The 24,672-nt window shown below is 40.2% G+C and overlaps 1 protein-coding gene across 1 annotated transcript in view; it reads left to right on the forward strand.

The window, feature by feature from the left end:
- Window positions 1-1,784: 1,784 nt before the first annotated feature.
- negr1 (neuronal growth regulator 1) overlaps window positions 1,785-24,672 on the forward strand; it is a 136,753-nt gene continuing 113,865 nt past the window's right edge. The window contains exon 1 of the mRNA XM_058638845.1: window positions 1,785-2,096. Within this exon, the coding sequence (XP_058494828.1) occupies window positions 1,927-2,096 (170 nt within the window). The 5' untranslated portion in view covers window positions 1,785-1,926. The remainder of the gene's footprint in view (window positions 2,097-24,672) is intronic.

The raw sequence follows: 24,672 nt of genomic DNA on the forward strand, positions 1-24,672 counted from the left end.
TGAAAAAGAAAAAAAAAAAATCTCTTCGGAAAGAGAAATTTTAAAAGAATCCCAAAAAAAAAGAGAATAGGAAACTTTGTATAGGCTTTAAACTATAAAACTCACAATAAAAGAACAAATAAAAAAGAAACAATAATAGCGGCACGGATGAAACAAAAACAACGACAATTACCAACCATGGAATCTAAGAGACGTTATATTTGAAAAGATACTGACACACGCTGGCTGCTTGCTCAACGCTGGATTGATGTCCACCAGGAAGCTTCACTAATGTTATATTCATAACAAGCCATGTGTCAGCAGCAATAATTCACCGCGCGCCGTTTCCACATGTCACATCAGAGAAATGTGTGCCTTCTCCACGGCTATATGACTGTACTGTCTGTGAAGAATTGTGTAGGCTAAGTCAAAAGGCTTAGAGCAGCATAACACAGGCAGCTACGGCTCTAAAACAAACTTTGTAATTCCCCTGTGTCTCCCTCTCGAAGTGTGCATGTGTATGTGTGTGTGTGTGTGTGTGTGTGTGAGAGAAAGCAAGAGACAGCAAGAGACAGCAAGCTCCCACATGCCTGTTACAGACCGTCTCCCCAATGAAGTAATGTCAAATAATTGAACAGTCTCCACGGGGCCTTTAGTAACGTCTTAGTTATAGTCTGTGAATTAAATTTATGATATTTAAAATGCAAATTTAGGTTATTTTTGTTGTTGCTAGTGTTATTACTACTTTATACATGACAGTGAGCTTTCTTGTGTGTATACAAGGGCGAATCACAGGACACAAATGTATATTTTGACGCACCCCTAGTATATAGAGTGGCACAGAGGCTGGCAGGGGCAAGAGGCATTTATCCCATCAAAGTGCTGAGCAAACTGTGTTTTTTTGAACAGGAGAACGTTGCATAAAGGTTGTAGAAAAGTAACTATTAGGTTAGGGGAACATTGTGGGAACATTTGGAGAACATTCTCTAAAGGTTTGTATGAAGGTTGTGGCAAAGTCATTTCCTGGGAACCAAATGTGCAACCAAAAACTGACATTAGGAGAACGATGGGGAAGTTTTCTCGTGCCAACCACAGGAGAACTAGGGGGGAACCTTCAGGGAACGTTCCCACAACCACAAGGTAACATTCCCAGAACGTTCTGGGAACCAAACATTGTTAGTTGGGACTCACTTCTGAAACTTTTCGTGGTGTTGCTCTGTGTTTTCAGTCATATACTCCAACTTGTTTGCTTCTCCCTGAAACAAATCACAGAACACAGTGGTGAAATAGGCTTAATCAACATTACATGAACTCATTTGACATTTGTTTGTGTCTAAAAGTTTCACACCACTGTTCCCCACAGTTGCGGTGATGACTCCATTATATGGGACTGAAATGTTTCCCAGAGTTGTCCTGTCTGTGGATTATTCCTGCGTCACCATCAATAAACTCCGTCTTCACCACAAGCTCAGTTTCTCATTCCCTTAGGGCGAATAAATAGTGGGAGGATCTCTAGTCGATATCGTTAATTGCTCCTGGGTTGTATCAATACCTACCGGTTTTACCACTCCATCTCAAGCCACTGGGAAAAGGGTTGCCCGGGAAACGGCCGCATGGCAACAGGATCAGAGCCTGGGGGTTGTCTGCTTCTAGGTCTGCTCCCATTTTACATCGCATTTCCTCACTAGATGGTGTGCGAGCCACTGGAGAGTGCACTTCCCCGCACAGTAGTGGGCTCCACATCGAGCACAACAAATCAGGGAAACTACACGGCGGACCATTTCTTTACAGGAGCTCCGAAGAGCACAAGTGTGGAGATAAAAGCGTCGTTCTCGTTCAGGTTTTCTGGGTTTTTTTTTATTTAAGCTAATCCCCCCCCCTACCACAACACCGCTTCTAGCATAAAGAAGATTTTGGCAAAAGCGACGACATAAACACGCAGCTGTGATGGACATCATGATTGCGGTGCAGGATGCTTGTGTCTCTGGTCAGTGGCTTACTGCGATCATCCTCAGCCTGTGCTGTTTTCTGCCGTCCTGTTTGCCCGCTGGACAAACCGTGGACTATTCCTCGGTGGAAAGTGTGGTGAGCAGACAAGGCGACACGGTGCTTCTGAGGTAAGACAAGCCGCCTCAACTTCACTTTTCTCCCGCTCACACTCTCCGCTCCGTGTCGGAGTTCCGGGGACCCCGACCGCACACACACACACTTTTAACGCTACTTTATGGTTTTAAACACGATTGTGAACTACTTCTGAGGACCGAAGAGGTTGCCGTTCAGCGCCTGTGCTAAACACAAAATAGGTCGCTTTCCCTCCATCCCGTCCTTGTTTTCGCCTGTTGGCGGTGGGTGGGGGTGCTGGGGGCTAACAGCCGGGCACACTGGCTGCTCCTGCGTCAAGTGTACATCTGCTGCTAACGGCAAAGTTTTCTTGCGTACTTTCAAACGGCCAAGACAGATAATGGCTTTGTATGTGCGAGTATTTGATTTTTACATAGGCTTTGAATGGGACGTTGTCCTCTGAATTACCATATTAGCCTGTTCATTCCTTATGTAATGTGAGTCACTGATTCTCCTGTTATCCCCATGACTCCCCCTGTATGCATGCATGCATGCATGTATGTATGTGTATATATATGTATGTATATGTATATATGTGTATATATATATATATATATATATATATATATATATGTGTATAAATAAAATTATCCACATTATTGGAGATATTGGGATTTAAAAAAGCCCTCCCAAAAAGTCTATTGTGATACGTTTGATTATTGGTTTGATCCTGAATGAGGGAAGATTGCAAACAAAAGGTTATCACAAGGAACATTCAGTCGATATTGATCAGTAGATATGGATAATTATCATGATAAATATCGGGGACTAATGAATATCGGAGTTAAAGTTGAAGGGACTGTGGTTTAAAACATTTTTAGGGAGAGTTGATTATTTTAGGGAGAGTATTATTATATTTATTATACCTCTATGGTGTGTTGGAGCAATGCATAAACAAAATATCGACATATATTGAACCTTTGTTAGGTATCTTTCAATTGAATTGACACACATATATATATATATTTATATATATATATATATATATACACACACACATATGACAGTATCTTGACCATGTGCAAACTGAACTCTCACTGATTATCAGGGACAAAAGAAAAAATAAGATTAAGTCTAAACCTTCTTAAAGGTCCAGTGTCTAACATTTGGGATGGTTTATTGGAAGAAATCCAATGTACCACTCACACGTAACTTAAAATAGAAACAAATACTAATAATTTGGGGTTTGTTTTTGGCCTTTTTAAATGTACGTAAGGCAAGAGCCTTGCATTATTGAGGCAGCCATCTTGCCTTGCCATATTTCTACAGCAACCCAAATGGACAAACCAGCCAGAGAATGCAATTTTGAAGAGGAAGCTTACTGCACACATTGAGATGAACAGCATCCTTTCTGGTATGTGAAGGCCACTGTAGTTCCCTCACATACTTGGTCTCACAGTCTCACCATTAGATATTACTGAATCTTACACTCTGGACCTTTAACTCTACAATATCTCCCTGTAGTCCCTGTGAAGTAAATGGAGATATTCTCCTCTTCACACATTATAGATGTTAGAAAATACCAGTGGCTAAGCACATGTGGGGAAAAGACTGAAAATTCCCTCCAGTGTTCTGTTCAGGATTTTTTTAGGCATGGCTAAAAAATGGCATGATGATTTACCTGAGCCATAGCCAGCATAACTCCTCCTGTCCCAAAAGCAGGTAGATGTCACTTCTCTACATGTTTTTTTGAACAGGAAATTTGATACTGGTGCATTTACGTTTTATATATTAAATTTTGTACAAACACTGACAAATGGCGATGTTCTCAGATTTTGTCAGTGTGAATGGTGCCTCCAGCATACATGTCCCAGCCTCTCAGAGCAGAGAATGTTGCTGAATGTTACATGAGTATGTTTAAACACTTAAATCAGAGGAGATATTTTTCTCACTTTTCAGGGATTTTTAAGAATATGAAACTTTTTCTCATGATGTTAGACAGGCTGTTATTTGATGAGCATTTTTTGAAGTCGCTAGACAAGTCCAATGGAAGCAGCGGTGTGCGTGGCAGTACAGTAGACCCAGCAGCATGTTTGGTGAAGTCATCGTTGATAATATGTCAATACCTAATACAACCACACTTCAAAGAGGGGGAATTATCCTTTAAATATTTCACATTATCAACTTGAAATTTCTTACCGACATTCAGCCTTCAGGTTTTCAGTCATTACAGAAGCTCATTAGGCTGATTGAGATTCTTGTTTTTCCACTTTATTATGTAACATCCCTCCCTTTGTTTCATCCGCACAGGTTCCAAATCGAAAAATGCCGTCCTTTTTATAATATACTTTAATGCATACTTTATGTTGTAGGCAGACTAAAGTCTATCATAAATATGTATGGTTCATTTCAGTGTTTCTTTAATATTCACCTCTTTGGTGTACCAACTAAACATGGGCTCGGATAAACTCTTGTTCCACCAATACCAAATATCCACTTTGAGGTCTGTCCTATTTCAATATGAATTCTGCAGATGATGACTCAGAGATTCTAGATGTGGACTTGAATACAGACAGAATGTCTAAAGTTCCTCGCAGCATGGCCGTTAGTCATTAGTTCATGTCTGTCTTTGTATGAGTATGCCTCGGTGCTCATCGTCACCTTGTCAACAGCTGAAAAATACTCAAAGTCTTTTACTGAGTTTCCTCCATGCTCATGGTTCGGTCCCATTTTTTACCTCTTACTGTCTCTTTTAGAGGGGGAGTTTAATTCCCCATTGTCAATCTGTGTCGGCTGTGATCAGTGGGAGAAGATTTGCCTGAATCCTGGTGGTTTATTGGGCCATAGATGATCCCTGTTCTATGGATTGGCTCAATAAACAAGTTGCCTCCGTCCCTCTGAATAAGGCAACACTCTCTCTCCAAAAGCCGGTCATTGCCTCAGTAAATGTCATGTAGAAATCTATGCAATTGATACGAGAAAACACATTTAAGATGCTTTCATTGTCTGTCGGTAACCGTTAATTTATGGACTATTCAGCTCTCAGTATAAGCATTCATTTGCTGTTTTCACTCATAAGAATGCTGCCAGTGTGGCGTTATCACTTGCATGCACCTGTTGACCTGATAGGAATCATACGCCAGTAAACTGCTGTGATTCTCTGGTTTGCAACTAATTGCGAAACACTGTGGTGACAAAGGCCTGCTCTGTCTTTGTAGACTAATTTCCTCAAACCACAATTAACCATGTTTTTTTTTGTTGTTTAGCGTTTTCATTGGTCTTGAGAGGAACTCGGTGAAGAAAACACTTCAGCTTCTGACAAAATGTCCTTGTAATTGAATAACATACAGCATGAGTTAATTCTAGTTAGGCACATTTACTGCATTTTTGTACTGCTATGAACTTCTATCGGGAGCACATCTTTCCTATCCTATTACGGGTTTCTTGTCATTTGGATACAGATGAAGAAACCTTGACTGTTACTAGTAAATGTCTCATCTGGTTATGAATTAAGGGGAGCAGCAACAAGATAAAAAGACAGTTCCCTATGTTGTCAGGAAACGCATGGTATCAGCGACAGCCTCTTCCACATGGATGAGCAGCTGTAATAAGCAGAAAAGTCCAAGGAGAGCGAAATTCTCAACATAGAATGGTACCCCACAGTTACAATTCTAAGTCCATCAACAGCTGTTTTATACTTTCCCAGTTGGATATAATGGCCCTCATTTATCAAACTTGCGTAGAAACTGGTGCAGATTCAGGTGCAAAAATCACCGTAGGCCAAGTCTCACTTGTGATTCATGAAGCGCGCCTATGCCACCCAATCCCGGTGTCTGCCTGATCAAAAAAATGTAAATGTGCCACATTCACATCTGCAGAGTTTGAATATTTTTTGATTTATTATTAACACACATCCTTAAAAATGTAGATATAGCAACATAGACATTTCTGTCTTTTTAATCAGATGAAGAGTCGTGTGCCAGCACTCAGCCATCAGCCGTATAAACCGGCTTTGATCCAGCTGTACAAAGCCAGGTGACCACCAACTGAGAGTGGTTGTGTCCTCCACCTCCTAAACACGACCGTGGATGTTCACTGCAGAAGTCCTGAAAAACCAGGCTGATATTTGTCACTTAATTACTGACATACTTTGCTCCCTGTTTGCACTCAAAAGAAACAATCGAATATGAACATCAAAAAATAAAATAAACGTTGTGCAGTCTGTTTCTCTTACTAAAAAACCTACTTGCCAAACATTAGTATTTATGACTTACATTTTACAAGTGCAGAATGATGTCCTGTCTCCTCCTCTCAGATGTGGCCGCAGTCGACAGGCCTCTGTGGGCAGAGGCTCATCTCGCTGGGCTTCACTTTCTGTTCTCATATTTTTGCAGAATCTCATAGGCCAAAATGATGTCACACACCTTTTCAAGTGTTTACAGCAGGGTTCTCCCCACTGCTCGCAAACACAGCCCCTCTGCCCTTCAGCAGCCCTATGCAGCGCTCCACTGCCACCCGCATTTGGAATGCTCACTGAATTAATGTAAACTGCATGTAATTATATCACCTGTAGTATGGCAACAAAAAAAATCCTTCACCATTTAAAGTGTGTGCTGATAATACAGTAAGGCTGTAGATTATTATTGTTCAATTCCAGCATTTTGCATGTGTGTAAGTCTGGGAACCTCTGTGTGAACAGACATTGTATTAGTATGAACTAATAACAATTACTACACTGCAAATTCACATTGATTTCAAACTTGGGTGCACCTGGTCTGAGCTGGCATGGGATTTGATCGAACGCTACTCCAATGTCTATATTTAAATGCTGATCTTCGTGTGAAAATGAGCGTACACCTTCTTTTATGATGTGCGCACGTTTGATAAATGAGGGCCACTGACAGCTACACCAAAGGTGCACTGGCATTTTACATGCTGCATCACCGGAAAATAGTAACAGTGCAAATAAATAGCAGCAGGGCTGTACACGGACACGAATGAGACAACGATCCTAGCTTATTTCTGTGATTTAGTTTGACAGTGGGTCCTCAGAGGCAAACTAGGGTCTACACCACAGTCTCTGTAATGGTGCAAAATTGACCTGTCACTGGTTTGAAAGTCTGGTATTCATATAGATCTAAAATCATTGCCTCATGTCAACAGACCCGTTGATGAAAATCTTTTCTGGCTGTAGATGATTGTGCGGGAGCTGAGTTTTCTGCCTTATCAGGACAAAAACAGTGCCATGTATCATTTTCCTCAAATGTGTCATTATTACGGCTTTGAAAGGTCTTGACATTTACTATAAGCACTTGTGCCAGAGACAACATCTAGTTTAAATGGCTTGGTATCCCCACTGTTGCACAGATGCTGGTCAGACAGAACGTAGGAATAATAAGTGGCTGGTCAAACTCCACAGGACAGAATTTGAAAGTAGGAATTGTCGTCTTCACATAGACCATAAACATACAGTAGCTGACATACAGCACCAGCTCCACTTTCTGCATTTCAGCACTTTTTTAATTAGGCAAGACCGTATTCTTTTAAAAGTGTAAGCATGTCTATTTCATCTCCAGCAGCTTGATTGGTGATGTTGCAGATATAGTGGACTCTGAGGTAGCTGCCAAATAGATGCACTCTCTAATGGGAAAGTCTGGTTTGCCTTTTATGACACACGTGCACACAGCTCAGTCTGTCACTGTTAATGAAACACCAAAATCCCCTCGCCTGTTTGCTGAGATCATTATCAGCACATTATTGATGTCCTTCACTGTCCCTGTTGTCTCCACATCTCAGGATCAAGTGTTATAACCCTCATTTTTGGCTAGTGAATAGATGCTATCATGATGATGTTGTGTTGGAGTCATTGTTGGGGACTAAGCGGCTTCCAGCTGTGCATGCACAGATAATACTTTGGGTGTTATGTAAAAAAAAGCAATAGGACACAAGCATATTGCTCGTATAAGGGTCTATCTACTTTTGCTCACAGGAGGCTGGCTACACTAAAGTATTCATCAGATGCATTACTATATGGCATTAATTTGAATAAATGTAATTTGGTTCTTATGAAAATCATTGGATAAGGTGACATCATAGAGCAGTGGCTAAGAAGGCTTTTGTAATAGCTGCCTCTTTTAAGGCTTCCAGAAAACCTCCACCTAAGTTTCCACTTGAAAATAACTTGAAAAGCACGTTGTGAGTGTTTTGAATTGTCATTCAGGTCGTGGCTGAAAGCAGCCTAATATGTGCCTAATTTATGATGGGGAGTAATGTTTCAAAGCCTATTATAAAGGTAAGTGTTGTCAAAACCAATCCTGTAGTTAATGTAAGTCTTGCTGTAATAAAAGTTCCTGTGAAAAATCGTGACGATGAATAGGAATCACATTGGATATTAAATTAGATCTCATTAAATCTGTTGTGTCAAACATATCTACAAATCAGCTGGACACTATTCATAAGACTGGGTCTCATTATATTGTGGATGAACACGTTTGCCGTGTTTATTCAGTTAGACACGTGTTTTAGTACATCAAGCTTCTGTTAGAGAAAATCATGTAGTAGTCGTGATGGGCAAAGTAGTTCTTTTTAACTGATCTACACTTCGCCATTGTTCTTGGATTTGCTGAGGCTGATTCTGACAGTTTAAGCTTCTGAATATCACTCAGAGCACACGTTCTCGAGCACGGATTCCTTCATAGTAAAGTCGGTGAACAACTCGCTTTCATTCGCAGCAGTCTGTTGTTCGCAGCAGTCTGTTGTTCGCCCGCTGCCTCACTCGAGGCACAACAGCGCTGAGCTTGGCTGACGTGTGAGATGAAGGAATTACATTACATGTCATGTCATGTCATGTCACTTTTATCCAAAGCGACTTACAATGGAATTGAGTACAATCAGCCAGGGGTGGAATCGAACTTGCGACCATGATGTCTTTCGCACACAGGGTAGGGTCTTAACCACTGAGCCACTCCACCCCAGTGGAGTAAGTGATTCAGTTTGGTTTGTTCATTCCAACCGATCATTCTCGAACCACACGACACTAATGTAGTAAGAATGATTTTAGGGACACTGACAGAGCTTTTAAGTTACAAAAACCACAATTAACCTCGTCCGGGAAGAAGAGGTCTGTTAATCTGTTGTTTCTTAGGCTTTCAAAAATCTAATTATTTGACACTTGCATGACATTATTGACCCATTTAACAGTCATGTTGCCCAGCCCTAGAGTAGCCCTAGAATGGAATGCTTTTTCATAGCAAAACCTTTGAGCTAGATACAGTAAATGTTAGCTTTTAAAGCAGCATTCTCATATTAGGTCATATAAGGTCTGTGGGAACATGATTTGGAGTAGAAAACTTGGCTAAAACCTATTCCAAACTGTGAGCACTGTGAGTGTGTTGTTTTATACATCGCTGACAGCTTAAAGAATAGTTCACAGTTTAAATGAGCATCTCGTGTTTTAATTTGACCACTTGCTATCTGTGAGTGCATTCATTAAATGTGTGTGAATGCTGAGGGTGGGAGTTTCATACATTACTTTCAGTGAAGTGCGTTGACAGATGGTTGATGTGCAATTTGTGTTTCTGTGCATTTGTGTGTCACATTTGAGTCATTTTCTTTAGCGGTGAAGATTCGGCTATGCTCTCTGACAGATATGCCAGGCGATTTTTTTTCCCCCCCCACCGGCTCTTTTGTTGAACATGAAACAGCCCTTCTCTGCTCCAAGTCACTTGCCATCACTCTCCGTCTTTCATCACAGACAGCTGAAATGATTCCTCAGAGCCCCCTCAATTAAAATCCTTAATCAATCAGTTTGCATCTCCTTGTGTTTTATGATTATTAGTCGAGATACTCCGACCACACTCTCATGTGGCTCCTCAGTTAAGTCAAGCACAGTCTTGCTATGCTTCTCATGTCAGCAGGTTAGAGGCAAAACTTGCTGACATCAGAGTTTCAAGCCTGAGTGATGGTGAAGCTTTGAAACAAAGAGTGCAGGCACAGGGGTGGTATGCTTTGCTTGGTATGCTGAGCATGAAAAACACCTCAACCTTTAGAAAGCTTCTGGGAAACATTACATTTCCTCCGTGTAGTATATTTCTCTCCAGTAGGTACCCTCAAATAATCCAAAGTGAGAGGGTGGAGCTGCCTGGTAGAGTAGAGTCAGATTTGCCTGACTGATATACCGGCGTATTTATTTCACAATCAGTATTTGAATGTAAATGCTAATTCCCAGTTGCCTGAGTGGATCATCACCGTGGTCGATATGCTCTCAGGACAGAGTGCTTGATTGCAGTATTTTCAGTGCATTATGTGGGAGCATACGTTGAGGTTGGAGGGACCACAGGTAAACACGAGTTTCATCCTGTATGAATAAGAAATCAGAGGTTTCTTTTCCGTGAAAGGGAGGGTTTTTGCTGTATTGAAGGCATTGGTTTTTGTAATTTAATGAAATTCAGTATCCGTGGTCTATCTCGGGGTTGACACTGTATCGACTAAAAATGACTGAAAAGGATCCGCATCATATACGATTTATCTTGTATGACTCACACAGCATGTAGCTATTGTAACAATCAGAGAAAGTCTCTATATTAACAAAGAATGATTGACTGTAATCTCTTTTTTTTTTGGCATGTGTCTCATATATTCATGACGCCTGGTCTTTTTCTAATTGATTAGAAAAACCAGCAGCTATATTGTCATTTGGTTCTATGCTAGCATAGCTAAAGAATTTTAATTGGAGCCACTCTGAGCAGGTTTTTTTTTTTTTTTCTGTTTCTCTCTTTGTGTCATCTGCATAATGATTGTGTGGGTTTCAGACTGCTGTAAATGTTAGTTGGAGCCCAGTAATTGGAGAGTCTGCATTGGTAATTATTACCAAATGGAGAAAGAAGCACTGGAGCAAATCAATATCACTGAGAGTGGTGCTACATTTTGTTTCCAGGGTGTTCAGGAGTTAAGGCAACAGAAGTGGTATGCTGAACAGAGATTAATAAAAGCCCAATTTACGAGTCAAATTCACTTATACTGTCAGACGTTATGCTCCGTATATTTTTACATAGTATATGGTGTTGCAGTCCTGATGGAGTAATAAAGCATGTTTTCTTTTTGTTTTATTCTAGGGTTGATGGCATACAAACTGCCCTTGTTTCATACAAGGGCTGCAAAAATTAGTTTTGTTGACATTGGCGACAAAAAAAACGACAATACAGTTAGTCACAGACAAATTTAATTGTCGAGAAATTGTCAGATACGTCATTGCACGTCGTTTTTCACACTGCGGACCTGAACAACATCCTTTTTTAAGTCGTGAGTGAGACATGTCGCTTTCTACCTATCTCTGCGGGGAGTCTGCAGCGGACAGCGGGGGACGACAGGTAGACATCAGAGCGACAGGGCTCTTGCCCGAAAATATGGAAGGTATGGGAGCATTTTACTCTGGATGCACGGGGGGGGGGATCACGTGTTTAATTTGCAAAGCTGAATTTGCATATCACAGGAGCACATTTGTCTTACATTATGTGATGTCATCATGTCGCTGGAACACACTGTAGAGTATACTCTGCACACAATTCATTTTTATTCATGTCAAAATGAATTAATGCAATGTTAACTATGATTCCATAGTTTACAGACACATTATTTCAGCATTTTTATTTATCTTTTGTGGAGGTATCCTGAACAGCAGCAAAATGTATTCAATATTTTTAAATTAAGTATTTTTATTGACTTTATTGTTGGGTAACACATGCCCATCACAACCTCAAGGTAAATTGAAAAGCTGGCAGCTAAAGAGTAATTTTGTGATTTATTATTAGATAAGTTGACTCATCGTTTCAATAATTGATGACTATCAAAATAGAAGTTAGTTGCAGCCCTTTTTCATACTGCCTAATTGTCAATTCATGAGCGTGTATTAACTCTTTGCTTTTATGGACAGATGGCACACATGGTTTGTTTGTGTAGAGTAACCCAATTGAATAGAACAAAGTCTGTTGTTGAAGTGGTGTGTTGAAATAAAAACAAAACTGCCCCCACAGCATTTGACTTATAATGGGAACACAGAACACTGTAATCAGTCACAAAGGTTAGTGCTATGATGTTGAAAATGCTCCCAACCTCCATTGTTTCCTGATTCAGAATTCAGTCCACAACCACAGAAAAATGTTGTATTAACAGACAGTCGCGTTCTAACCACACCCCAGTACGGACTGATCAGCTGATGTGATGCCCACTGAGTAGGATTCTAATTTTAGACTGAGACTTGCTTTTCATAATGGAACTTTCACTTTTTCCCCCCCCTCCGTCTGCGTCTGTCATATTTCTGCTGTATCTCTTCTCTACCTATTTTGCCCTTTCTCTCTGCAGCTCTCTGTTCTTTAAAGGTCGAGTGAGCGATTGTAATGCAAGATACTTGTTAAATTAAGTGAATATCTCCTTGTGGTCTGTCAAATGTTTCTTCTAAGTGTCGGCTGAAATCACCGTCTGGTGTTACTATAGAGCTGCTATAAATGGCAAAAATAAACAAAGTGGCCACGCGATATTCCAGCCGCTGTGGAGTGTTCAAGCGTGTGCACATGACACCGGAATGACAAAGAGAAGAGGTAGGTGTGAGGCAGTGGGAGTAAGAGACTGTAAATCTGACACATGCGAAAGCATTGTGTTAACTAAAGCATTAACAGAGGAAGGTAGAGGCCAAAAAAAACACACACAACCCCCTGTCTCTTTGAGATTTGAGAAAATCCTAATTCCCTTTGCTCAACAAAGGATAAGTATGTTTTGAATACTCACCCACAAACTGTAGATCATTTATTGTGGCTCCAGTGTGGATAGAGAGTGTACTGCATACATCAGTGGTCAGTAATAGGCGGACCGGGACTCTGTCCTGTCCGGACCCAGACATTAAGTTTTTACATTTTGATCGGTGACTCTCTTCTGACAGTGTTTCTACTGTTCTGCACGCTACTTAGTGAAAGGGACATCCTGCCTGTCTCCGACTGGCCAGTAAGTCAGCCAATCACAGGCAGAGTAGGGCGGCTGCCAGCAAATCAGCCTTCAGCAGGCACTCTTGACAGCGGCAACGGTGACGGCGAGAGAGAATTGCGAAAGGATCGAGAAGACGAGAAAGTGAGTCAATGTACCATGACTTGTCCCAAATGGAGTAAGGTTGACGTTGAAAACTGGGCTTTTAATCCGGAATAGACCAAGGCGTTCATGCTCATCCTACCCTTAGGAAGCTCAAAACTGCTGTGTCTCACATACAAACATACATTTGACAAACGTTACTCACTAAATTTGGCAGTTAGGGTCCAAAAAAACAACTATTGTTTAAATGGCATTGAATTACAGCTTTCTTCATTTGTCCTTGACTTCACACAGTGCAGATATTGATGCAGTGACTGTGTTACTTCAATATATATATATATATATACATATACATATATATGTATGTATATATGCATATGTAAATGTATATATGTATGTATTGAAGTAACACAATCCCCACATTATAAGGGTACTGTTGAATTGTGGTACTTGTATAATAACAATAAATCACAGTACAAATCAAATTGGCACCCAAGTATCTTGATACAATGGAATCATGAGAAAAGCATCTCTTCTTTTACCTCAGGAGTAAACATCTGTTCTGCTCACAAATGCAATTATGGATTATTGCCGGTTGACCGTGAAATGGTTAATTATAAACATTTCATAGAACCTTTTACAGAACAACATGAAATTAACCTCAGACAACATCTGTCTGTCGTTCTCAGCACCGAGGTTTAGCAATCAGGTCTGGAAATGCGTGTACTGCAGATAATAGTGTATGAAGTGAGCGTACCTTACATGTTGAAATGTGCAATTGTGGAGTCAACACAGGAAACACTGTCTGTACTGTATTGTTTGAGCCATCGTCAGATGCAACGGTAGCACATCCCCAAGACAGTCAATCAGTTTCCAGCCCCAACAGTACATTCTACAATCCCATGACACTTAAGACAACATGCAGTTGTCTTAAGTGGAAGTGTGTGGGCCTTGTCGTTCTGCCAAGAAAACATCATTCCACTGTCACTTTACAAAACCAGACCCCCGCTGCCTTCCTCCCCGTGCTGTGTGGATGCTGCTTTCATTTCAGAATATTCACTGTAGATTTTGCCAGTGCCATTATTAATGGATAGACTTTTCAAAACCTGGAAAGGATAACCTGCCACCTCAGGGCCATTCAGCAAGTTCAAAAAATAAAAATAAAACTGCAATGCAGTTTTTCTGAGGCTCATTCTCACTGTTTGCTTCTGCCATCACAGACAAAGCCTCATCTGGGGAACAGGTGCTGTATGAGTTCAGTGGCATGTACTGCTCACTTAAAGGAATATCTGTGCCAGATGCTTTATTATGTTGTGTTAATGCTGATGCACGTGTTCCATAACAAAACAAATGCAGAAGTAGGAGGTGTGTCTTCTGCAAATGACTGTTTTCGCAAAGGGATCCTGGCTTGTTTTCCCCAGATTTCCCATCAGATGTAAAGCGACCACCTAAAAACAGCTCTATTCACCGTGACAGGGCAATGTTTCCATTCAGAGATGATCGAGTTTACAGTCTCTGTGACTGCCACTGATTTTTCTGAGTTCCAATATACAGAATTGGCTGCGTTTTTTTTTCTTTGCTGGGAGCAAAAAATGTTTCACCTTGACGGAGCGGCAAAAGTTGATTTGATTGTAAGGACTGCCGGGGGAAAGAAAATCTTATGCATTTTTATGATGAGGAGATATTTTCGGGTAGTGTAATACTGAACATTGTGAAAAGTGATACAGTGAGAAGTGTGATAGGAAAGCAGAGCTGGTGTTTCCTCTCTTGTCTCTTAACTTTACATCGTGAAAGAAAATGTCTGCGACAACATGATACTGAGGTTTATGATTTTGGTTGTATCTTGGCTTGCGCTTCACCATTTGAATGCAAATAATTTATTCCGTAAATTATTGTCAAGTGTTAAATGGAACCTGTGTTTGTAGGTGACTTTCCTTACCACGTTTTTTGCTATGGAGCGTTTGAATCGAATAAAAATACTATCTTACGTATGTGACGTGCGCATCAAAAAATTCCAGCCTCTTATTATCCATGTGGTATAATCTTGCCGTCAGCCCTGACACTAGACAGGCATGCATGGCGTAATTTGTTCCTCAAAAATATCAAAAAAAGTATTGGGCCAAATCAGCCCTGATCCACAAACACTGCAAGCTAGTCAGACATGTTGTGAGCAAAGAAACACATCTCTCTACACTGGAAGGTACAGGAGCGATTCAGTAGTTATATTTAGCAGCACTGCTTTGCACATATTATTGATATAATGATTGACATCGTTGAAGTGTACATTTAACTGTACATCAGATCGGAAGGAAACATTCCCCTTGAGCAAATGCTTCAAGCACTTTGACTCCTGCCAGTTTCTGGAAATAGATTTTTATTTTCTGCATTCACCTCAAACGTGGAGTGTCATCTCAGTTTCTGCTTTACAGACTAAATTACTCCGCTAGATAGATATATGTATTTTATCTCACAGTTAATAATAGGGGGAATACTGTACACAGCTGCATGAATAATTCATGCAGGCGTTCCTTTCATGAGATTAAAACATAGGAACAAAGAATAATTCATGCTGTAAGCTTTGAGAAACAGCTAGTCAACTAGTTAGCCACCTAAAACTCTGAGTTTGTCCTCAGAAGTGGCTTTTTAAGGCAAGATAAGAGCAAGCTAGAAAGATAATTCAAAGGTTTTTGTCCATATCATCTCTCCCCCTCCTCCGTACTCTAAATTCTTCAGATTTTCTTCTGGATGCGACGCGTTGAAGCCTCTCCTGGTTGACTCGCCACCGAGGAAGTGACAGGTTCTAATTATACTGTTCAGGGGGCCAGACACCCTTAAACATTAACAGTTGCAACCAGAAGAAAAAAAAACAGAAGATGGAAGAAGTAGATAATGAGAAAAGAAATGAGACCCACAGAGAAAATGATACTGCAAAGGAATTCTAAAACAAAAACAATTTGTATGGTTTGCTGAAAAAGGAAAGGAAGAGACTGTTGAAAAGGGGAGTGAGTTGAAAAGCACCAGTAATGATTATTTTGACTTGTTTCACTGTGCCGTCATCAAATTGAGTGGCACATCATGTAGATTTATTCAGAAGATCTTTTTTTTTACATAACACGCTTTGCTTTCACCGATTGCGTAGATCAGTCATGCATCAGTGCACAGCCACAATTCCTCATCCCAGGAGCTTAATCTTTGTCCTTCATTGAAAACCTACGAACATACAGCACACTGTTATTAGGTTACTTTCTAACCACATGGTCTGCACGCACCGGTTATTGCCTGAACGGCGGTGTGGATGATTTCATGATGTGAGCATGTCGCACTGTTTAACAAACGACTCTGAAGGACACTGGCCCTCTGTTTACTCTGCTGTAACCCTCTGAGCCCTCAACGGATTAATGATCCCGAGGTTGTCAGTTCAAATGCAGGCACCGAGGATACTGCTGACGTGTCCTTGAGTGAGGTACTTCATCGAAATTGTGTCAGTTAATATCCATCTTCATAAATGCACATATCATAGGTTATGCAAGTCACCCTCCGTGAAGTCAGGAGAAACAAACAATGCAAGCCCCAGATAGAACCTTGGCCTGCAATCCAGTCCTGGGGAATATCAAGTGACTGTTGTCTGGAATTAATTGCTCTGTCATTGTTTGGAGTCTCTATTGTGATTTATTCTGTATGTGCATTGAAGCCTTTTTTTCCAGGGTGTATATAAATAATTCCACTGTTCCAAAGGGGTAGTCGTGGGTTTTTATGTAACGTCAAAATGATGCCACATAGTAAACAGAACCATGGAGCACTGTTGACATGCTGGAGTCTTTTGGGCGGTACTTGATTGGAACAGTGAATGTCAGAATCTTCTCTTAGTAGGTGGTTTGTTTAAACCCAGACCACACACACACACACACACACACACACAAAGTAAGGGGGATTTTCAGGGTTACCCAATTAGTGGTGGAAAGTGCAGCAGAGTGAGAGTGTGTCAGTAGGGAAGTGTGCACCAGAGGAGGTGTGTCATCAATCATCACTCCAGCTTGTTCCAACCTTTTCCCATATATGGCAGAGGGAGAAAGAAGGAGAGCAGAGAATGACAGTGGCCAGCCACTTCCAGGAATGACAACAGACGACTATGGAACTGACGGCACTGAAGCTTTGGAAAGGAAAAAGGGAGCTATTTCCTCTTATTCTAATCAGAATTTGTTGTTTTCTATATCCAGAGGTATCTGCGGAGTGTTTCAAAAAAATATGCATGCAGTTTTATCTCATAGTTTGATGTTGAACTGAAACGTTATGACAAATCGGTATATAAATTAGATGCCAATGAACTGCAATCTGCTCAAATTGCAGCAGCATAACTGTACATTTATGTCACTCCCTTCACTGGAAATGAATGATTTTGGCTGAATTGCCATGTTGCCATCCAGTCCTTGTGTTTTGAGCCTGAGGCCTAGACACAGACAGTGATTGATATATGGCTGTCAAGGCAGTTGGTTATAATCATTTTTATAGAATCAATAAACAATCAGAAATGTCTAATGTTACTTCGCTATCTGTTTTTGATGGATGGCCAGTTGCAGTCTAATGTAGAGGCAACTCCTACAATGCAACAATTCATGAAGCACAGAGAGACTAGAGACAGACATTGCATGTCTGACTCTGACTCTGTTGTTTTAAACTTGTTTTACCAACAAACATGTCTTAAATTATGATTGAATAAAAGCCAACAGCATAAGCATAATGCAACACATTGCTCTAGTTTATCATTTGCTTTAAGTCTGACATGCATAACTTAAGACAACATATTTTATTTGACAGTTTGTCAGTAACAATACGTGTGTTTAAGCATATTATGATGTTCTTCCACGCAAGGAGTCCCCAGGATTGAGAAACCCTGCTTTAGATACTGGTGAGTTTGTCAGATGCAATGCTCATATGCAGGCTGTGCTCCTCCTTGTTTGCACAATTTCACTAGAAATGGCTGTAGCTTCCTTGGCTTTTCTCGAGGACTGTCTGACTTGAATCTTGCATCTGCCGATGTGCTTTGTAGAGTTGGCTTCTGTTGCTGTAGCTTTAGAAGCTAAGTGGTCAAATATCATATTTTTATGGGTCCAGTCGACAATGTGAGTGCACTGGCAGAATTTACAGAACAACATATCACCCAACTTTGTTCTAAGTTAGTTTTAAATTTTGCAACTTTTTGGACGTCTTGTTAGCATCATACAGTAGATGGCTGCTTAGACATTGTTGTGAAGGAAAGCTGCACTGGTCCCACGCGCATAAACGTCCCCTCTGTCTCTGCAAAACTTACTGACCTCTCAGAAATACAGGAATTTTAGACGGATCATGTGATTAATGTGATTCAGCAGTAATAGTTGGTTCCATTTTAATGCTTAATTCAGTTTTCCACATCACGCAAATCATATGGCCCCAGGTGAAGCTCATCCTTAACTATTTTGTATAGGCCTGTCTCTATTGATAATCTTCAATATGGATTCATCTGTCTTCATTAACTGGTGAGTGTGTAAAAAATCTGTAAATGGAGAGAAATGCACCAATTACTGCCAGGATGCAACTTAATTCTCCATGTCAGATCTCAGATGTATATATATATACATATATATATATATATATATATATATATATACATACATATGTATAGATGTATATGTATATGTATATGTATACATGTGTATAAATATGTATATATGTGTATATATATACATATATACATATACATCTATATATGTATATATATATATATATATGTATATATATATATATATATGTGTATGAGCTAACGATTCTTTCTCTCACATTGTGTGATTCCCTCTCAGATTTTATCGTTTCCAAAAATGGGTACTCAGCTCTGTATCAAGGGTATCGTGATAATGACACTTCATCATTATATGAAATGCCCCTCATTTAGGCAACCTTATCACTGCTTTGTCGCAGCCTTGACAGTGTCAGTACCACCAGATAGAAGCTCACATGTCTTTTCTGAATATTATCTTTGAGGTTATCATGTACAAAACCTTTTAAAAAGCCCCATATTTTCAAATTAAGATTATGGTTATGGTCCTGGCATGAGATTCTTTTGTTCCATTCTTTTGTTCAATTTATGCCCACCAGTCTTTAACAGAGAGTGTCAATGTGGACAGAGCTTTAAGGAGATCTCTCCTTTGGGAAGTGTACAGTGATAAAATACAGGCTATAACAGAAGCTGCCCTTACATTGAGCTTTGAGCTTTGAGCGAATTTTAGTTTGATGTCATCAACATTAGCTAAATTGTGTAATTAAGGTTTTGTCCCTCCATTACAGCAATATTTCATCTCTCACAAATTATCCTCCACAACATTATCTTGATGTTAATGTCCATATGGCATTTGTGATGACTCTACTACTCTCACTGGCAGGGGCATAAAATGTTATTACACCAATGGAGCTTTCCCTTGTTTTGGGAGAGCCAGTGTCCATGATGCTGTGATATTACTGAGGCTTGCCAGTTTTTTTTTTTTTTTTTTTTTTTTTAACGTGGCTGAGTTCAGCATCTTTGGCAATTTTTAAACAGCAGGGATGGAAAGTGTGTACTGGTGGGGAATTGAGGTCTTTTCTGTCAGGGGCAGAAGCTATTGTTGGGGGTGGTAATCACAGGGTAACTCACGATACATGGTTCACGACACAAATAATATGTGTTAATGTGTTAATCAATATATTGCAAGACAATCATATAGCAATACATAACGATATCTGTCCAACTGAAATAAACAACATTCATGAAAAAGTTAGATTTCTCTATTTATTCACAACAAAGTGCATAAAGTATATGTATTGAACGTGGATGGAGCGTCTCTTAATGTAGCTTTCTCTGCCACTACCCCGTAAAATCCCTCGTCTTCAGCCAGGTAACTTCGGCTTCCGGCAGGGACTTACCTTAGAGCGCCTTAATTTGTTAATTAAAATATCAATATTTGCCCTGGCATACAGATTATCGTATTGCACGAGGAAGGACGACAATATATCACCTCATCGATATTTTGTCCCACCCCTAATTGAAGCTGTAGACGAGCTCAGTAAAGCCCAGGGGGAAAAAAAAAATGGTTAGATAGAGAGAGAAAGCTCTGTGAGAGGGGGCCAAACTGTTTGTGCATCTGTGCACCTGTATGATGATAACGTGTATGTGGAGAAGTGTGAACATGGACGTGTTAGCCTTTTGTTTGTGTGCGGGAGTGTTGGAGAAAACAGAGGCAGGGAGAAGGGGTTGACTGACAGCCTTGTCTCCCACAACACTGTGTGGCTCCACACATCATTAATCGCTGACAAAAATGAACATTCTGCTGTATCCTTTAAGGGCTAAAAGCCCTTACTTTCAGCTTTCAGTGTGGGTGTCTGCGTGTGTGTTTGTAGGTGAGATTTTCACTATCAATTTGAGGGTTCTGATCTATGTGTTTGGTTCAGCTCCACCGTCATGGATGATGTGGTTATCAAAATATCACCTTGAGGATGGGCGGCGTCCTACCTTGTTGTCAAGGTCAGTGGTTACTCGGCTTATTTCAGAGAAAATCTGTCAAATCGAATGTCACAATTAGAAGAACTATGCTTAAGTTCGAACCATGCATGATTGCATCTGTGGCACAAGTCAAATGCAGGGATGATAAACTGCTCTGTTTATGTATTCGGTAATAATGTAGCTCTGTGTGTGCAGTTGTATTTAAAAAGAAAACAAACAAAAAAACAGCTGTATATGCCAGTAAGACAGTTTTGTTATAGTTTTAGTGGGACTAATATGGAGCCTAGAAAATAGTCTCGATATATGAATGATTACAGATTGCAGGCTTTATTACCACGATGACCTTCATCAGAAATGAGCGTATATCATAGCCGAAACCAGTTTGTTTGCAGAGTGATCACTCGCTCATATGAGAGTGGACATGACATTAAGCTATCATAGTTGAAGAAAATAGAAACGACTCAGTTTAATGACTACTTGGATCAAGCACACTCGTGGCCACACACATTAGCAGTTTCCAACAGTGAGTGCAAATGAGACCTGTGCCAGATTGTATTCCATTGTATCATTTACAGTGTCACTTCAGTGAACAACAAAAACAGTAGGGCTGCAACTAACGGTTATTTTGATGATCGGTTAATCTGTTGATTATTACATGCTTCCTCTTCAGATGCTCATGCGGTGATGTTGTGCTGCCGTGCCGTGCGAGATCGACACCGTTCTTTGAACTCGTTAATGTAAAGTGCTCCCATGCTTTTGACGACTTGGGTCGTACATTTTTCTCTCTGCTAATGTTGTTCTCTGCTGTGTCCGCCTCCGCCATTTTTCAAGCGCATCTTCTAGAATCACGTCACGTGAGCTACACAAGGCATAGCATTGGTCTCTTCTTCTTCTTTTACGGCGGTCTGCATCCAGCTTAATGGCGCTTACTCGCGCAGCATTGGTTGGCTTACTGCCCCACATTAGGGGGTAGCAACTGTACGTGTAATAACATAGACCCTACTAATCAAATATTAATTAATAGTCGTTTTTTATCGATTCAATCGATTAGGTGTTGCAGCCCTAAAAAATGATAAAGTTTGTCAAAACCCTGAAGTCACAAAATGGCAAAAATAACATTTTCTCTGTGGAGTAAGTGGTTAAAGTGACACAAAGACACGTTGCAGCACTGATAACAGATAAGGGATGATAACGGATGGAGGCCAGAAAGCAGGGACAGATTATTGGTTTCATTTTGCACGGTTGCAAAAGATACCTAAATGGCTTGAGTTTAATTTACAGGAACACAGCTAAGGGATGCATGCAAGGAACCCTGTTACTCTCATCGCTTCCACTAGCACTCACTTACACTAACAAAAGCTTGGAGTCACTACTAGGTAGGTAGTAATTGGCTCAGTGGAGCAGAGGAGCATTTATTTCTAATAATTATTGATGAAACATTGTTCAGCTCTACATTTAAGAAAAAGAAACATCAGTGATGGCCCGTGAGTTTAATATTATATCAGCCACCTCTTGTGTAACTTCATATCGTCATTCTCTACGGCTTATCTGGATGCGGGTCGCGGGGGCAGCAGTCTCGTTAGCCAGGCCCCGACACTCCTCTCCCCAACACCTCTACCAGCTCTCCCAGCGAGACACTGAGGTGTTCCCAGGCCAGCCGATGAGTGTTAATGCTTATGTGTTAATTCAATACTACCCTATAGGGCTTGTTGCAGACCAAGCTCATGCTTTTTTACACAATCATGCAAAGTTAACATATTCCCAAATAACCTTTTGATAACAAGTTTGATTGCCATTCGGGGGAGCTGCTACAGATGCTTTCAATCTCATGCTCCACTAAAGATTACTGTCCATAATTCAGCAGTTTCTAGTGTTTTCTTTTTCAGTCTTCCTTACCTGTTAGGGCCCTAAAAGCAATCTTAATGGGGTGGATCGTTTTATCACCAGCTTTGCACTATTTTGCCAGAAAGTGAAGGGATTATATGAAATTCAAAACAATTTACTCATCTTCCCCACCACATGAAAATATATCGTGAATAAAGTGAGCCAAGTTACATTCTTATATCATAATATATTTGCAGAGTAATGTTAATGTATTTAACTGAGTGACAGTGTTTTTGTGGACAGGAACATCAAATAATAGAGTTAAAGCCTATGTTCCTCCTATGGAATAAGTATTTGTAAGCAATCTTGTCTGCTTATAAAATAAGTAAGTCTATTTTTGACCTGGCTCACCAAAGACGATTACAAATACAAACTTGCCCAAGAACCCAAGGACAATCACTTGGCCAGCTGCAGAGCGGACTGCAAATCAATATCAGTGAACGACACGGGTAAATCGGCTCTTACACGTTGCCCTCCTATCTTAAGCTGTGTCAGCACATTCAGTCCTTGAATTTGAGGGAATTGGTCCTGGAAAGTCCTTGAAAAGTCCTTGAATTTGATGTCAACTAAGGTGTGGCAATCCTGTTTTTTTTCTTTCCTCACCAGTATTGCCACAACACCCCACACTCACCTTACAACATTCCCTATAACTTATGCTAAAGTTTAATTATTTTAATTGTACAAGTATAGAAGATTTGATGCGTTGATGTTGGATGATTTTCAGTGCACACTCTATTAAGACAGCCAGGATAATAATTTATTATCACCTTTAAAAATGTCCCTATTGGTCTCTATGGGGATAACTTGTTTGGATATTTTAGTGCAGTACCGTAGGTGTCCACTGGAGCGTATTGACTGCAAAGTTGATTGGTTGTGGCATTTCAATAAAGCCATGATTGCATCAGTGATTACGCATTAACCACTAAGTAATTACTATAGTTAGTCTGTGAAAATGTTGAATTGTGAAACAATAGGAGAATGTGTTTTGCAATATTTGCAAAAACTACTCACTATAGCTGTTACACGTGGAGCAGATTAAAAAGAATAACACGTTTTTTTTGCTACCATTATTGTGGCCTGTTTTCAAAAATGCAATTTAAAGGTGGAAATGAGCTCAACCTCATTGTGTATTTTATACTGCAGCGCTGCTTTCATGTGTTTATTGCTGGTGCACGGTGAGCGGGATTAGAAACAAGGGGTTCTGCAATCAATACCTGTATCTTTGAGGAAGAATGTGCTATTTTTGGAATGTGTATGGATGAGAGTTGCACTCTCTTATTAAATTGAGGAGTATTACAGTACCTTGTAATGGGCAGTGCACCTCTAGGAACAGTCACTGTAAAGACATCTGTGCTGTAGAGCCTCATTCAGCATGAAATCAAGCCCTTGGATGATGGAAGCAAAAAAGCTACCAGGGTTCTGTTCAGCCATGCTATGCTAAGCTGTGTTTAAAAATAGATTCCATTAAGCCCTGATTTTCATGGTGTTGATATAATTTGCTTTCCAGTGTATAGGGTGAGTGCTTGCAATAACTCTTCAAATGTTATCTCCAGTGATACCGTAAACGGGAGGTTTGCTGGATTGCCTTCAGGCTTCCAAGACGCTTGCTTTCAGTTGTTTTTCATAAAATAAATAATCAGCATGCGTGTTTTCAGTATGGTTTTCAGAAAATAAGGAATATAAGACCTTCTATCCATCTCAATGTGTTTCAAGGCCTGGATTACAAACTAGTCAAGCATTCTCTTCCTTCAAACAGAAAACATGTCAGTGGAAAAACCCATTACATTTGCCCTCAGGCACTCTCCTATTTAACACTCTTCTTTTTAATGGGGTTATTCAGTAAACCTTGCGGCCATCCTCAACTAATTGCTTGTTTCATAAACTGATAAGGAAAAATCACAAAGATTACAGGCCGCAGTCCACACATCTTACTTAGATTCCTGCACTTCTATAACCATCCAATTTAGGAGCTTAGTTGACTTAGCTATAGTCTTATCAGCCATTTTACCCGTCCCTTTTGGAAGAGTTAGATTCGGTGTATAAAGCTCACTTCAGTGTTGTTATCCCAGTCCTATGTATCATGACCAGGGATAAGCCTGAATCACAAAATCAGTTTAGTTTTGTTTCTCTTGTCTGTGTTTGATGAGGTGAGTTTGTTTGTCTTG

This window comes from Solea solea, chromosome 9, assembly GCF_958295425.1.
Source record: "Solea solea chromosome 9, fSolSol10.1, whole genome shotgun sequence".
NCBI classification, from domain to species: domain Eukaryota; kingdom Metazoa; phylum Chordata; class Actinopteri; order Pleuronectiformes; family Soleidae; genus Solea; species Solea solea.